Genomic DNA, 16967 nt, shown 5'->3' with positions numbered 1-16967 from the left:
CTTGCAACATCTCCATACAGAAAGAATGACGATGGAGACATTTTCTTAGAGAAAACATGAGTGACCACCCGGTTTCCCTTTAAGCAACAGTGAGGGAGAAAATTTTCTGTTTTCTTTAAGCCACGGTGAAAGAGATTCCTCTGCGGATGGCCATCATTGAGATTGGGATAGAAATTTCAATTTTCATTGTTTGTGAATCAATCTGGAATGACTGGACAATGGAACTAAGACCAAGTATGCTTTGATCATAGCAAATCAGGTAACTGCAGATCTGAGCAGTTTTTGGTATTATTCACCTTCAACCACAGAATACCAGTGGATAGTCGAATGCTGATGCTTGGATAAGTCCTTCAAGTTAATGTATAATCATACTACAAAGGACAGCCACCATCTTAACCACCTTAAGTCCCATCAGATACATCAGCTGTTCAATACAAGTAGGCAAGTATACAAATGTGTAATTTAAGCGAGTACAATCAGACACCACTGGATACATCTAACCAAGAGTAAATGATGTAACAGGAATGGCTTTCAGCTAAAGCATACAGATCCAAACAGCCAATCTTAGATGCACCAACCTTGAATTAACATTTTAATAACAACCCTAAAGCTGAATTTCGGATCAGTTAGGCACTTCATCTTTCAAGACACTGGCAAGAGTATCATAGAAAAAACATGTCCTATCGCCATCATGTGTTCTGTCAGAATACTTCTAGAGCTTCCTTCTTTCCCAGAAGAGCAGTCTCCTCCCAGTTTGGCAGAGCCAATATCCCACCAGTTGACTAAACATTGAATTGTTCTCCTTTACCCCTTCTGGACTTTTACGGTTTGAAGCCGCTAAAAATTTGCCTATCATGTCCATTTGAATTCAAGAAGCCAGACATACTCCTCTTATTTCTATGACCTTTATACTTTGCTCCTTCCCCTCTTCTGCCCGAGACAACCAAATACATGATTGCCAAGAAGACCAACAGGGAGAAAGCCCACAGACAAACCATCCAGACTCTAAAAGAACTAAAGGTCTGATCAACCACATTGGGATCTGAAGGCACCTTTGAACCACCAACTTCATTCGAGTTTTCAATGGATATCCCAACTTTCCTTGGCAAAGTGGTTTCCTTTGTAGCCTCCAAAATTCTGTCCGTTTGGGTAATTGAAGTGGAGCAATTCCTCCTTAGGTGATGCAAATGGAGGGCTTCATTCAGTGTCCTTGCACATTCGATGCTCAACAGGTCCCGTTGTAAGCTGTTATCATCTGTTGGATCAAGTGACACAGGATCGGGTGGGTCTGGGAACTTAGCCCAGCACTTGTTAACCAAGTCAACATTCCTCCAGTTCGCCTTATCAAAGCTCCAGTTACCAACAATAAATTCCAACCCGTAATGGAAGACTCTATACTTCACCCCAGGTTCAGGAACATACCCTGGATATATCAATATCTCACTGCTTCTGAGATGCCTCAGATTCAACTGCATTTAAGATCAGTACCCAGATGAACTCTTAGATAATAAAAAAGACAACTGGGTATAGCAATTTGCAGTTTTTGTACAAAAGGTAGAGAAGTAGCAACAGCCACTTAATGACATACCTCAGCAGCACCAAAGGAATAACCATACATCTCACTGATCCATCCGGCTTCATAAATATCCCCTGTGATGTTTTTCCCATAATGAGCCTTGTCAGCACGGACTTCCTCAGTCTTATGCAGCCACAGAAGAGCAAACTTACGCAAATCATCTATATGCATGATAATTACACCGCCAACCTTGTCACAAGCATTGGGATTCCGAGTATGTAGCTTTGCAAGCTCATTGTCACAACCAATGAGATAGCTAGCATGTAGAAAGAAAAACGATTCTAATGTCATATTCACTACCATGCAGTTAAATGTGAAACACACACAAGGACCTTGAGAAACTAATAATACAGTACATGTACACAGACCAAGACCTAATAGAAAGAAAGAAACCAGAAATTATTGTTATTCTTGTCTTACTCATAGGGGGTTGAAACTGGACGACCAAGTGCAGCTTTAAATTCCCAAGGTGTAATGGGACCCCTCATTATCATGTCTGCATCCAAAATGACTATGAACTCTGCATCTATCTTTGCATGATTAAGCCAATGGAGGACAGCTGCTGGTTTGTTGATTGCTGGGTACCTGATATAGGATCAGAAAAGTAAGTTTTATGACTTTCCAGTTTTGCTTTGACTAGTTCCTTTTCCCCCTTTTTTCTTTTGGGAGTGCTTTTGGGGTGTTATAAACAACATTCAGGGATCTAACAAACAGTGAACAGTTAGATCAGCAAGGGCATGGAAATTTGGTATACTGGTCTATTCTGATAAGCTTTGTGTCAGCAAATTAAAGGCAACCTTGCCTGTCTAGTCTGTGTACATCCATCCCCCCACCCAAAAAAAAAAGAAAGAAAAGAAGTTTGCCTGTCTTGTGGTACCTTAATGTACATACTAGGTTCTGGAAGTTGCTAAATCAGAAGCTATAAAAACCATGAATCCTCTTATACAGAGAAGCCATACCAACAGTCAAAAAGAAAATCAAAGATTTTATTGGTAGATACTGCCTCTGGCACTTTATTGGACATTGTGCGGAAAAAAAAGGGAACAAAAAGATAGTAATGAATCTGGATCATGTCCATCCCACATACTGCATGATATGTAAAACATGCCACACAAAAAACCTAAACTACAGTAAGCTGTTGAATTTGCCCCCACTTAATAAAAGGGGGAAAAGAAGTAGAAAGCGAGGAGAAACATAAAAGAAGGATAATCTCAGATACCAGTCGCCAGTTAATGGATGCCTGTTCATTGATGGAACATAATGTGTTGGAGCTAGATCATGTCCTGTATATCGCTTTAAGTCTTCCTCTGTACAGCTTAAAAGCCGTGTGATATTCCCAGGCTGGCCACTCAAATGAAAACTGTGCATGAGTCCTACAGTTTGCCAATCGAAATAAGTTGTGCACTCAGTGGAGAAAATGGTATGAATTTTTGGATATGTTCTTTTTGATCCTTCAAAGGCCTGTCTTTGTGCCACAGCTTTCTCACGTTGCAAACGATCATGAGTTAAATACTTTGGCCGAGTTAGTTCTGAAAAAGTCTTGCTCTTTAGAAAGCTCAAGTACCTTGACCATTTTGGCTTACGGCACCCCCTTGATGCATGGTGTAATAGGAGACCCTCATTTAAAGTGTTGATACATTCTAAACTCAAAAATAAGCCTCGCCTAGCGATGGGATCCGGTTCCAATAATTGAACCTACACATCGGAAAAGTCATCTCATTTACCGTAAGTTGAGGCTTAAGTGCAACTGCAGTTGGTCACATAACGAATTAGCAAGAGAAAAAAAAAGAGACTCCACTCCAAGATAGTTTGGGCTGTAAAAAACAAAAGTATGCTAATATATATGAGTTGTCCAAGTTGTATAATTTTTTTCTGCAGCACATCACTTTGTGTAGCATGAGTCCAAATGGTGCAAATTTTGGAAACTGATGCCATATCACGTGACTGTAAAAGTGCGTAGGATCAAGGATGGAGATCCCAGCACTTGAGATATCCATAACATGCCAGGTATAGTTAACATACCTCTCTAGGATAAGGAGGCTCAGGGAAGAGACGGCTACAGTCGTAAACAATTCCATCTTCATGGTGATCCAATTTGCTGAAAGACCAGTTTCCAACTGTAAATGGCAATCCGTAATGTAAAAGTATTGGTTCAACACCCACACGTGGAACATAACCTGGGTAGATCATCAAGTCATCATTAATCTTATGTCGAAGGCCCACCTGATCAAGCATGAAGAACCAATAAGAGAGAGAGAGAGAGAGAGAGAGAGAGAGAGAGAGAGAGAGAGAGAGAGAGGAAGGAATAATTTTTGAGAGGTCAAGTATTCAAATCACTCACTTCAGCTGCGCCAAATGAGTATCCATACATTTCACTGATCCACCCCTTTCCATAAATGTCACCAGTTATGTTGGTTGTCCAATGGGCCCTATCCTCCCGTACTTCTTCGGTCTTTGATAGCCACATAGGTGCCAAAGCTCTAAGGTCATCAATATGCATAGCTAAAAGCCCCCCAACTTTGTCACAAAGTTTTGGGTTCTTTGTGTGCAGTTGAGCCAGGACATTATCACATCCTATTAAGTATCTGAATTATGGTGCATCAAATATACAGATCAATTAGTGGATTCAGGGAATAATGATTTATTATGCAAAGCAAGACATATGTACAATTGGCTACTAGACTAGAGAAAGTGGAAGAAGACATGGATTTTGAGAAGTCACCAATGGGTCACAGAACTTCATTCTTAAAACCTGACTGTTGAATCCACCCCATGAACACCATTTCAAGACTTCAAAAAGTTGACTAACATCAGCATGCAAAACTGCCCACTCTTTTAACTCTTAAGAAGCCGGGAAAAAAAATGAGAAGTAAATATATCCAATTGAGGGTATAATTCCTTGCTTTTCGGTTTTCCTAGGTCGGCACCTGGAAAGAGATCAATGCTAAACCGGAAACATCTCCCATATTCAAGAATTCTGGTAAGAGAAGGCAGCAAACTAACTGATATAAGCCAATCCAGAGAGAGTTGAACCTAATGTTTGTTTCCATGCCAAATTGGCCAAGATGTAAAAGATTGATACCCAAAGGTTAGGAGGGACGAACCAGGACTGTTTGCTGTTGCTAAACAAATGATATATATCTATACAAATTAGGAGAAAAAGAAAGAAGAAATATAGATGTTCAAACAAGGAGACAGAATAAGAATAAACATTTGAAGATGGATCAAGAGGTCCAAAGGGGGGTGCAGGAGATAAATGAAAAGTCACAGCTTTCATCTTCATATTTCAGAATAGAAAGAAGGATAAGCCATCATGTTGGAAGGCATCGGAAGTCACAGGGTTACACCTTCAGAAAGGAAAGATGGATAAGCAATAATGTTGGAAGACATGAGGCCAGTTATCCAGGTCAGAATAACTGACTGTTGAATAGCTTGATCATCACATGATTTTCCATTATCTCCCTCCAGAACCACCTATCCAAATCTGAAAACAGGATACAACTATCTTAAAGACAGTAAACAATGAAAAGTTCCTCAAAGAATACTTGTCCCGTGAGAAAAGATAACTCAGACACTTTTCTGTAACCCAAACTTGGTTGAAATTCAATTTAGAATACTGTAATGCACAGTAATTTCCTTTCTGCACTCTATGAATGTGGTTGGTGGTGAGGACACATGGACATTGCATGTGAAAGCGAGGTGTTGCTAGTTGCTACCTGTAGTGTCAGTGAGGATGAATGCCCTTTTTCTTGGCCCCTGCATCGTGAGCCAAAGGTCACACAGTGAAGATGCTGTAACCAAGTATGGATGCTGAGGAAATATGAGGGGAAGATAGCACATAATTGGCCATGGAGTGACAAGGAAAGGTCATGCAGGACTGCTCCTCTTATTTTATTTCTGGGTTGATATTGGAACATGATTTTGCAGCCAAAACTGATAATCAAGAATTTAATCAATCGTGGTGCATTGCCAGTACTGACAATATATTATAACATAATGTGGCTCTTATTACCCATAGTATGCAGCAACAGCCTTGCCTTTCTCAGCGCCAAGTTCCCATGGTATGATTGGGCCTCGGATGATCATGTCTGCATCCAAAATCACAACCCAATCAACATTCTCTGCATCTTTACTATTTTTAAGCCAATGCACAATTCCCGCTGGCTTATTAATAGCAGGATACCTGAAGGAGAAAGAGCAAGGTTCAGATCAAATAAAGCCAGGGTGAAAGAAAAGAATAAGACACAAGTAAAACAGAAAAAAGTACCAATCTCCAGTCTTGGGGTGTTTACTCATGGAAGGCACCTCGAAAGTAGGAGCAAGGTTCATTCCCTTATATTGTTTCTTCTCCTCATCTGTACAACTCAGGAGCCTTGTAAGGGGACCAGGCTGATGTGCTTTCTTGAAGCTGTGGACAAGACCCACTGTCTGCCAATCGAAGTAATCCTGGCATTCCACCGAAAACAGGGTATGGATCCTAAATGGAGCCTCTTGGGATGCTTCCACACCCAGCATGCAGACACTCAAGCGCAACAACACCATTAAAAGTACGAATCTCCCCATTAGAATCATTTTCAGGGTTAAGTTACAAACTGAATTTGCTTGAGGCATGAATTTCATGTTTTCAAGAAAAGAGTCATACATAACAGGGAGGACCAAATAGAATTTTTAAGGCAAAATGTCAGATAGGATATTTTCCCCCTTTTGATGATTTTTTCACTCTTCTTCATTCAAGGGACTAGTTATTGCATGTGCAGCATTAATTATTAGAAATTTTTGACATGCTAGAAGTTTAACTGATTAAAAATGCAAAAGGCTGGGGAAAGAAGAAACAGGTATGGAGGTGGAGGCGCTTGGGTAAGGATTGGAAAAAAATTGAATCCACAATTATCCCACATTTCTCATTCTAGCAGCACCATATTCCTGAAAAGGGATAACATCAGAATTTAAAGCAGGTCAAATTTTACTCTGATCAAAGAAATATCAAGCAATTTCAAAAATGAATAAATGAGAAAATGATTCCTGCAATTTATTGCACCAAAATTTTTGCTTTATAGATCACCCAAACAAGGAAGAGGTCCAACAAATGTCATTCGTGTCTGCAGCATAGGATCCATTACTTATGGCATTGCATTTCAATAAAATGCAATGCCAGAGATCTATATATTTTGAGTATAATATTATTATTCATGTTAAGACATGAGCCCAGCTACTTCTAATGTGCACAACTGTGGTGCTGCTTCTGAATTCATTTTAATCCAAACCTGCAGCTTGGCAGTTCTTATAGAATTCAGTTTAACAATAAATTTCAAACTGGTCTCAAGAGGCCATGCAACCATGACCTACAACCCCAGGTTTATTTGTACGTCTTTCAAACTAAAAGAAGACAAAAACCAATCTTTTACCAATTACACAGCAAATATGGCGAATTAATCTTATTTGATAATAATAATATCATAAAAGGATGAAGTTATGGAGTTTTCCTCTAAGCTGTTCTCTCCTACTCTCTCCCCTGTCCTCATCTTGGACAAAAACACACACACATCCCAACACAGAGATTTGATTTGTTGGATTGTGGTGGTCCAGGGTAGCAAAGGCTTTGGTGTTACACATAAAAAATATAATAATAACTAAAACTAAAATTGTTACCTCACAGTGTCTTCCAATATCCTGGCATTCTCACACTGAAACTTCTGACTCTCAACTTTATGGCACTGTTGAAGTTTTAGGTTTTTAAGGAAAAGTCAAATTTTGTCTCCAAATCCTATCTACAAGTAAGGAAAGCTCCAGATTTGTTTTTCGTACCGAGATTGTCTATAGCAGAGAGTATCAGCAAGTAATTTTGCAGAACAACTCTATACATTGATTTCTGAACGGAAGTATGCTACTAGGAATGAATTAGACAGACAGAAGGAAAGGAGCCACACCTTTTCAACAACAACCATTCAGTCTTAACCCAACTACATGAACCCTTGCTCTCCAACCAGCTCTATTCAAGGTCAGACTCGATACAAGCCCTAAACTGTGGATGCCAAGAGTACACCTTTTAGATATATGACATTAACATGACCCCATTTATAAAGCAAGTAGTCAAGAGTCACTGCCCAAAAACATCATTTACTAAATAGGGGATAATTATGCACATCCATAGTTACGGAATAAACGCATTTATTCATGAAAGTCTCAGACGCAGATCAAGTGCATTATCCGCCTGTATGTCCATAATGAATTGTTAAAATAAGGTAAAGGCAGGTACATGCAAATGAAGTACACTGTTTTTTCGGATAATAAATATTCTCCAGGTCGACAATTTAGTTTGGGCATTCGAGATCTCATCAAAGAAGAAGAAGAAGAAGAAGAAGAAGAGAGAAAGAAAGAAGCAAAGTACATGAATAGAAAATGTAAATTGGATGTGGGTTTAAGGTTTACAGGATTTGTAGCTCGATGATATCTGCAGAAAAGAGATTCTTAGCTGTCGAGTCCGAGAAGAAACCAAGAGGAGCCGAGGAGTTTACGAAGCTTGCCTTCATCTTTTATAATTTTTCACATCCTTCATTTTCTCCACCCCCTCCTCCTCCTATAGCAACCACTGCTGAGGAGAAACCAGGAGCTTAATACCCGATTCAGAAATCTCTTATCCAACAAGTAATAAATACCGTTCCCTGCTACTGGTTTTCTCAACAGAAAGGAGAGCTGGATGCGTTTGACTTGGGACGGTGGTTGATCTTCTACTTGCCATTTTCGTTCTGTTTTTTCCAGCCTTTTCATCTTCACCGGTTCACCCAATTACACGGGCCGGATCGGTTTTCTCGAAGCAGAATTTTGAACGCTCCTGACCCCACTGAACCAAGTGTCCGAACTCCCGATCACCTCCATAAAGAATAACATGCTTTTTGTTTGTCTTTTTTTTTGGTTTAGGGTTTAGGGTTTAGGGTTTTTTATTTATTTTATTAGTATTCAAGGTGGATCCCGCCCTTTTTGTGTGGCGAAGAACATAGGAAGAGCGTGATAAAAAGATGATCAATGTCCAAATCACCAGTCAAAAAAGAACATTGTGCTCCACCAAACAACGTGAGACCCGAATAACATGGAGACACCATGGTCCCAAATCATGCGGCTCTTGATTTCTGATTCAGTTCTGATGGGTCCCATTTACCACATGGTTGCTTTTCTCTTAATTGTTGAAGTTCCACCTGGTCAGACCGGAAGGTTTAACATTTTGGATGGGTGTGTTTTGTTCGACCACATTTCAAAGAAAAAAAATTGTCGAACCGGATTAGAAATAGAGAAGAGAACCAAGCTCTAGCAGGAAGACGCCGAATCAAAGCTGGCAGAATCACAAAGCTTGTAAGGGTGGAGAGATGGGGAGAGCCACGAGGACCGGCTTTCTCCTTCTCTCGCTGTCTCTCTTGTTGCAGGAAATACAAACTTCTCCTCCTGCTTCTCAGATTAATCAGGTATTCTTTCCAGAACGTTCTATGTTTTGCTTTTAACTGTTCTTTGTCTTTTCTATGCCAATTTCTTTTTTTCAGTTTCAACACTGTAATGGATTTGAAAGGAAATGGGTTCCAGGATATAAAAACATATCGTGCCTGAATTTATACAGTCAAGTTTACAGAATTTAAGGATCCCTAATTTTTTTTTCAAGGTTCTAAATTCAATGAAGAACTTTTCTGTACAATTCTTCCTCGCTTAACCCTTATTTTCTAAGTGATTAAGAATCTGGAATGGATATTAGTGCCTGAAAGATAGATATGTAGATACTTATTGTGACATTCATCCGTATATATGATTTCTCTGTCTCTCAGTTGCATGAAGACAACTAAATAGTTTCCTCATGTGTTTTGGTCATCAATTGAAAAAGATGGTCTACTCCTTCACCGCAATACATAAAAAGATGGAGTGGTTTATGTAGTGGTTCTGTTTATTTATATTCTATCCTAATTTCTGAAAGGAAGAGAGAAAGTGAGGGGGGGGGGGGGGGAGGTCTATTCAGCATTAACGTTTTTGTGTTGTTTACGTTTCAGGAATTTGGAGAATTATTGACTTCAAGGTAATATGGTTTCCATGTTTCAAAATGTTCCATACAAACTCTGAAATGGATTCCAGTTGTTTGTTCATAGCATACTGATGTTGATGTTTAATTTTAAAATTTGGTTTAATGTTAGGATTCTTAAGCATGAGCAAGATCAAACTCATAAGGTATATTGTTCTAGAGAAAGGAGTCGTGCTGCCTGGAAAATCATTGATGAGGTATTTCCATAATACTATATGTAATTTTTCTTTTGGGGACAAACTAGTTGTGTTTTTGGTTTCTTAGTTTTTGTGACAAAGCTGTAGAGCTTAGAAATTACAAATCCAATGTTGTGCAGTATTTGATGCCTTTTGTTGAGCAAGAGCAATATCAAATTCCAAGTGAATGCAGGCTGCATCCAGACAATGACCTGTTCAGAGATCAAGAGATGCACAAGGCTCATGTGGATATAAATGAATGGCAGTGTGGATATTGTAAGAAGAGGTTCCGGGCAGAGAAGTTTCTTGACCAGCATTTTGACAATAGACATTCAAATCTACTGAATGTTGTAAGTGGACCTGGTTTCCTGTAACTTCTTTTATTTTCCTTTTGCATTACTCTGCCTCCTTGGGACTTTTGATTCCTTTTTGTTTGGAGATGCTATGGGTGAAACATTCTCAGACATATCCTGAAACAATTGACCTCTTGATGACTGAAAATATTTGTGCCATGTCCTTCATATTTCACCACTGTTGGTGAAGCCAAACACATGATATCCAATATTTTTGTAGCCATTCCACCTGATCTGGCAGACATGATAGACAATTAGACTAGGACGGATTATAGGTTAAGGTTCATCAACTTAAAGAGGAAGGGATCCAGGAATGTTCCATGATGATCTTCCTAGGTGGGGAGCATTGGTAGGGGATCTGTAGAAGTTGTAGGTCATATCTGTTAATTTGAGGTTGTCTTCAAGTTTGGTGGGCTGACCAGAGGGTTTTTCCCCTTTCTATATACATTGTTCTCCTTGAATCTGACATTACCAATTCTTGCTAAATTCAGAGTCATGGCAAGTGCTTGGCAGATTTATGTGGGGCATTGCATTGTGATTTTGTGATGAATTCAAAGCTCCAGAAAACTAAGTGTAATCCTGCAGCTGCTGCAAAGAACCTTCATCTTTGTGAGGTTGGGTTTAGTGACAATGCATATTGGAACATGAATCCCATTGAATTTTCTATACCTAAGTTCTGTTGTTCTAATGCAGAGCCTTGCCGACAAATGCTTTCCTGTCAACAAAGGCCCTTCGGCAAGCCGTCTTCATGGTTCCTTTCCTCACTATTCACAATTTCTAATTTTGCCTTGTGTTTCTGTTATTGGCATCATAATTATTCTTCTGGACAGAATTATTCTTGCGGCAATTTTGTGATGCTCACACTTGCAAAGGAAAGCTAAAACCCTTCTCAAGGGGGGGCAGGGTAAATTGAATCTCACTGTCTACTTAAATAATAAATCTTGATTTTCTGTTTATTATGAACTTCACATTTTGTGAGTAGTTTATGTATTTTTTTTGGAGACCAGAAGCATAGTGTTGCAGCTATGCCCCCTGCATACATATAGATTTGCAAGGAGGCATCCAACTATCGAAGCAGTAACCTCCTAGATGGAAAAATAAACTGATTAAATGATCATATTCCATGCAACTGACCTTTTCGTTTCTTTGGAGTTGCTTCCTTTTGACCCAGCTGGTCTTCTAGTTGGAAACAGGAAATCATTAGCAATGGCAGTTTTCTTGGTCCACAAGTTCCCCTTAATTCATGCTAGCTATTGATATATCTACATGCATCTCTGCTATGTAATTGGCTAATATTTGGCTTCTCATGTGTTAGAGATTATAGCTTTGCTGGTTTGTTTTTAATTTTAAATTTTGGTTTCTAATTGACCGTTTGTGGTTCTCCTATGCAGAAGAAGACAAGTGCCCTTTACCTTGTACTTTCAATATTGACTTTGACATTGCTTCCTATATTCTATGTTTTTGTCTATCTCTTCCGAAGGTATTGATGCGACTGATTGCTTCATGCAAAACCATGGGTGCTGTTATAAACTCTTATTTCATATGTGCTGTTCTATAATGCAGAGACATGAGAAGTGGTGTCCAAGATTTGAAGCGCATCTCAAAAGTTGGAAGCAAGACAAAGGCGTCTTAGTAGTTTGAATCATCTGCTCTTTATCAATGATGGTAGGTAGTTATATGCGAAGCCAGCATCTACTATAGGTGTTCTGAGTTGATCAAGACAGTTTAGATGGGTTGGGTCGACCCCCTTGGTTTCCCTTTACCTGGATAGGATAATCTCCATGTTATTCCAATTGATTGGATTGATAATTTCCTGATGAAATAACTGATTTAATCAATCATGCTTTCAGATGGGTAAAATATGCTTTCATTATGATTGTTGATTAAATTTACTTTCCTCTTTGACATTGTTGTAGATCAAATCTTTGAATCGAGCATTATTCAAGACAAAGGATTGTTATGGTAGCAAGGCAAGCTTTGGGTTTGCAACAGCAGAGATTTCCTATCATTGATGATTGATGATTGGATCTGTACTTTGAAAAAGCAACCGTTGATCTCTATTCTTCTGCTGTAACCTATTTGGAAGTAAAATCGAACCAACCTTCCTGGTGCTTGAAATTGCATCTGTGATGGTCAACCTTCCTCAGTTGATCCCTCCACACAAAAATGTAACATACATTATTGATGAAATGCTACAAATGTAAAATATTGTTCTCAGAAATTCCCCTTTCGATCCATTGCTAAAGCCTTTGGTCTGAGCTGAATTTCTTTGAGCCATGAACAAAGCTACCAGTAATCTGCAGCTGGAAACCAACTCCTCAGAGGTGATGACAGAAATCAAAGATCCATCTTGATAATCCAGAGGCCTGGCTCTGTTCTGATGGCTTCTGGGAGCCCTTGGTGTAAGTAGAGATTCACATTTATCACATTAAATTTTAAGTCAGTATGGTTATAGGTACACAGGTCGTTTGGGCATATGGCTGGGTATTAAGGGGATGCTTTGAGCAAAAATGCCCAACTTAGGAGGAGAAGAATGGGTAATGAAGGCTCTTCAGCCCCAAAAGGCTAAGCTATTGTTACCATCCTCTAGTCCTCATTTGCTTCTTGCACAAATGTGAGTTGTGTTTTGGTTGTATCAAAAGCTAACAACTCGGTTCTCACGTTTCCAGATTAAAAAAAAAAAAATCCCAATGTTTATCAAGCATATCGGCTGATGGCCAATGTGCAGATTCAAGGCGTATTTCCAAGACATTCAGGTGGACTTGGGAATCGTCAAGTAAAGCACACCATCTTTCATTTCCGACTTCATCTTCTCGATTTCAATGTTCCGGACAATATGCTTGCCCTTCCCAATCTGCTATCACATCTTTTTCTACTGCCTGACCACCAGTAGATTCTTCCTTCTTCTTGAGAACCTTCTCTGCTTTGACAGAGACTACATTCTCCTTCACCAGACCTTAAACATCATCTTTGTTCATGCCAGGAATATTCGTGCACCAATCTTCTGATTCCATCCAAATAACTCCACCCTGTTCAACAACTGCAATCAAGGTTACTGAAAACTCATTTTCATTAAATTTAGTCGAGGGTTTAATATGACTTACAGAAGAGGGGATCCGCGCTTTATTGGGGAAGTTGCCTCTCCTTCTTGCTGTCATGGCCTTGACATTATTCCCATTACTTCTTCCACCGGAGAATGCGAGAACAGAAGGAGACCCAGACTTGGAACCTGTGCTTATCTCTGGTGCAAACAGGAGGGAAACTCCGAGGTTTGACAAAGATGAGGAAGACATCTTGATAGCTAGAACGTAAGGTAAGGTTCTTGATGTGATTGTATTCACCGTGATACATGCTACGGTGGAGGTGGGAAGTTTATTTATATTTATAACTCAAAATATAGGAAGAAACGAACATTCAAAATGTTAATCTCTAGAGTTCTAATGAAGCACAAACACCGGTTACAATCTAGGTCAAGTGGCTATACAAAAGGGTTGGAGTTCATCTTGGGATTCAATCAGGGGGTGACACATCAATTTCTCTGACGAGTAGCCAATTCTCGTGGATCCATCTCCCATTTGTGGCTCTTTGCAGAGCACTCTTCTTTCATAAATCTTTTCCGTAATCTGTTTCACTGAATTATATTAGATAAGGAAGACGCATTAGGCTTTATAAATCTTTTGGATCTGAAATTTGATTTTTGAAACAGAATCTCTGGAGAAGCAGGAACGACGAAGAAGTATGAACAGCAGAGGCTGGAAGAAGAGTTAAGAGTTCCGTTTTCAATCCGCACCTGTACCTGATTCTGGGCTGCCCCCAAGTGTTCTAATGAACTCCGCCGGCTACCACAGAACCGCAGCTTACTCTGGCCTTTTTCAAGGTAGGTGAAAATAAAAAATTGAATGAGTCGGTGTCGATTTCAGTTTGAATTCCACAGAAATTAATGATAAAATTCGCGGGAAGCATGAAATATGATGATTGTGGATATTTTTTCTTGATAGAATGCTTGATGCATCACAATTTTAAATTTGATTCTCATGTTCATCGATATTTTTGGATATTTTTGAGAGAAGCACAAGAGGGAATCATTATGGATGAGTTGAAAAGAAGAAAAGGATCGAAGAAAATAATCCCACATCGTAAAGTCATGTCACTCAAGACGCTCCAGGGATCTTTCTTATGCAATTGTCTGACCAACGACCAACCAAATGATATTTTGTTGGATTGGAGATCCAACTGAAGGAGTTACCACTTTTTTTTTTTGGTAGAAGAAGCAGTTACCACTTGCTGGAAGCATTCCTAGCTAAATATTATTTTTTTAATAAATTATATTAGGAACTGTGCTTCGAGCATTTGGTATCTCATTGAGTCTAACATGCACCAAAATTGACAAGAGAAGTCCCCCTCCCACAACCCAAAAGCCCCCCTTACACTACCCACAAATCCCCCGCACTCATCTATGGACATGGGTCTTCCAAATGAGTCGGGATTGTTTCTCCTGTGATGGCTATTGACTATAGTTGTAAGTTTGGCTTTTAGGCTCTTATAGTCCTGACCCTCCTTAAGCCAGAATAGAGTTTGGCTCTTATAGTCCTGACCCTCCTTAAGCCAGAATAGGGATTGGGCTCAAGATTTTGGCCTTGATGACTTAGGGCCAAAATATTCTGGACAGGCTTGGGATTATTCTTTGAATCATTGGGCTTGTTCTTAATTTTTGCCCCTAACCTTAGCTCTGATTTTAATCCTAATTTTATTTTTTATGCTTGATCTCAATGAATTAGGAACAAAGACAAGGATATGACAAATCATGGCCAAGGTAGAAGTTAGGGACAATCATGGCCAAGGACTATATGGCCAATCAAAACCAGGGACAGGGCAAAATATAGGGCCAATCAAGGTTAGGGTTAAGGACAAGGCCAATCAAGTTAAAAATGGGTTTGGCTTAAACCTTTAGGGTCAGGGACAATACTCTTGAATTAGGTTCAGACGAAAATAAGCTTAGATTAGAATATATAGGGCTAGGCTTCGGATTGCAAAAGCCTGGCCCTGTTGCAACTCTATTAACCACAAATTATAGGAGGGCCCACAGGGTTAGGTGATGGAATTTATTTTCTTAAAATGTTTTATTATTTTTCAGTTGTGGATCTCACGTAATTTGTGGTTGTAAAACCGAGAGCACAGAGTGCTCCCCCATTAGGGAAGATGATCCACACTCCTCCCAAACTGACAAAGGTCCCCTACCCCATCCCTCCCCACCGCCCACAAATGCCCTTCACTCGTGACATCGAGGATCTTATACTTTTATTTGCTGAAGGCAAGAGTTACTTCATAATCTTAAGAGAAGGAAATCATGTAACTGATACATGGCATGGCTCTGTCTGTCTATGAGAATTCTCCACCCCTGATTTTATGTTGTAATTTGCCCACAGAACTTAAATTTAAATGATTTCCTCTGTTACCATGAAAAAAATCCTGAAAGATAAACCCATGGTGGAAAACTGCAGCTTGAATGTGGTAGGGGATTGAAGAGGACGCCTAGCTATTTCCCATTTGTGACTCTTAGCTGACCACTCCTCCATAAACCTTTCCATCATCTGTTGCACTGTTTTAAGAATCATATTAGATGACTAAGACACAAAGTTTTATAAATCGATTTGCAACCCAGTCGTGGATTTGGAATTAGAATCTCAGAAGAACCATGTAAGGATGAAAAAGCATGAACAACAGAACCCAATCGTACCTGATTCTGCACTGCTCACAATTGTTCTAATTCAACTTCACAAAAAACACATTCTCTAAGCAACTCAGCAACCCAGTCTAGCCTATCTTAGTCTATAGGAAAACTAAATCTTTCTCAGAGAGATTTAAATGGTAAACTACTCGATCCTGACCTCCAAGGTTTGCTTGGAATAGGAGCTCTTGGGAATGGTCACGCAGAGAACACCACGATCGATTTCTGCCTTAATCTTATGGATTTCACTGTCGTCTGGCAACTCAATTCGCTTGCTGTAGCTTACGTAGCTGTCTGCAAACCACCCTTCCCCTAAAGGACCAAGAAGTTTTTTAGTCCTCTTGGGAAAAGGAGTCCTCTCTACTTTGACCACAAGTATCTGATCCTTCACAGACACCTCAAGTTCATCTTTGGACATGCCACGAAGATAGAATCTTAGCACATAATCATGAAACTCTTCTTGAATCTCCCATGGCACTTCATCTAACATTTTAGGCAACGCGTCTAAGATGTGAGTGTAGTCATTCAACATATGTTCCTTCATCGTCATCAATCCTGGGATTCCTTTCAATTTCTTCCACATATCTGTTCAACAATCAAAATTACTCAAAACTTAATTTCTAAATTTACCCGACGATTAACTATGACTTACTTGAGCATGAGGGGAATGCGAAGTGCAAGTGCTGGATCAAATTTGTTTCCGAACTTGCTGCAATGGGCTTGACATTATTCCCATTACTTCTTCCACCGGAGATTGCGAGAACAGACAGACACCCACACTTAAAACCTGTGCTTATCTTTGGTACAAATGGGAGAGAGACTCCGAGGTTTGAGAAAGATGAACAAGACATTGTGATAGCTCAATGCAAGGTTCTTGATGTGATTGTATTCACCCAGATACATGCCACCCTGCAGGGAAGTACATTATAAGTAAAAGGTAGACTAGAAACAAACCCTAGCTAAATTGATGATGATTGACTAGGTTTGCTTTGAAATGTTCATCTGGGATTCAGTTAGAAGGTGAAAACACTATGAAATCAATTTCTCTGAACGAATCTCCAGGGATTATGAACTCTGG

At 39.5% G+C, this 16967-nt stretch overlaps 3 protein-coding genes across 6 annotated transcripts; 1 reads left to right on the top strand and 2 right to left on the bottom strand.

Annotated features, from left to right (window-relative positions):
• Nucleotides 1–168: 168 nt before the first annotated feature.
• Nucleotides 169–8314, bottom strand: LOC149020078 (peptidyl serine alpha-galactosyltransferase). Of its 3 annotated transcripts, XM_089148113.1 has the most exons (11): nucleotides 8006–8314; nucleotides 7504–7598; nucleotides 7226–7290; nucleotides 5844–6499; nucleotides 5589–5759; nucleotides 3918–4161; nucleotides 3599–3799; nucleotides 2796–3271; nucleotides 1997–2161; nucleotides 1589–1832; nucleotides 169–1469 (listed from the first exon to the last, which is right to left on the bottom strand). In XM_089148113.1, the coding sequence occupies exons 4-11, from the start codon at nucleotides 6218–6220 to the stop codon at nucleotides 822–824; spliced, it is 2526 nt and encodes an 841-aa protein (XP_089004239.1). In that variant the 5' UTR covers nucleotides 6221–6499; nucleotides 7226–7290; nucleotides 7504–7598; nucleotides 8006–8314; the 3' UTR covers nucleotides 169–821. The 3 variants fall into 3 exon arrangements, with proteins under 3 accessions (XP_089004239.1, XP_089004238.1, XP_089004237.1); XM_089148112.1 differs by lacking the exon at nucleotides 7226–7290; XM_089148111.1 differs by lacking the exons at nucleotides 7226–7290; nucleotides 7504–7598.
• Nucleotides 8315–8853: 539 nt separating this feature from the next.
• Nucleotides 8854–14336, top strand: LOC149020077 (uncharacterized). Of its 2 annotated transcripts, XR_016172149.1 has the most exons (11): nucleotides 8854–9033; nucleotides 9604–9629; nucleotides 9745–9829; nucleotides 9949–10158; nucleotides 10653–10775; nucleotides 10855–10912; nucleotides 10992–11065; nucleotides 11553–11641; nucleotides 11725–11826; nucleotides 12078–13474; nucleotides 13868–14336. XR_016172149.1 is itself a non-coding variant. In XM_089148110.1 (10 exons), the coding sequence occupies exons 1-9, from the start codon at nucleotides 8938–8940 to the stop codon at nucleotides 11792–11794; spliced, it is 831 nt and encodes a 276-aa protein (XP_089004236.1). In that variant the 5' UTR covers nucleotides 8854–8937; the 3' UTR covers nucleotides 11795–11826; nucleotides 12078–13542. The 2 variants fall into 2 exon arrangements, 1 of the variants encoding a protein (XP_089004236.1); XM_089148110.1 differs by lacking the exon at nucleotides 13868–14336 and having other exon boundaries at nucleotides 12078–13542.
• A 1698-nt stretch (nucleotides 14337–16034) lies between these two features.
• LOC149020076 (26.7 kDa heat shock protein, chloroplastic-like) lies at nucleotides 16035–16740 on the bottom strand. Its single transcript, XM_089150980.1, has 2 exons — nucleotides 16542–16740; nucleotides 16035–16474 (listed from the first exon to the last, which is right to left on the bottom strand). The coding sequence occupies exons 1-2, from the start codon at nucleotides 16738–16740 to the stop codon at nucleotides 16035–16037; spliced, it is 639 nt and encodes a 212-aa protein (XP_089007106.1).
• Nucleotides 16741–16967: the final 227 nt, after the last annotated feature.

The sequence above is a fragment of the Hakea prostrata genome, chromosome 3, assembly GCF_041222555.1.
Source record: "Hakea prostrata isolate BN-2017 chromosome 3, UWA_Hpros_2, whole genome shotgun sequence".
NCBI lineage: Eukaryota > Viridiplantae > Streptophyta > Magnoliopsida > Proteales > Proteaceae > Hakea > Hakea prostrata.
The sequence above is the reverse complement of the archived record's forward strand: the minus strand, read 5'-3'. Positions and strand labels throughout refer to the sequence as shown.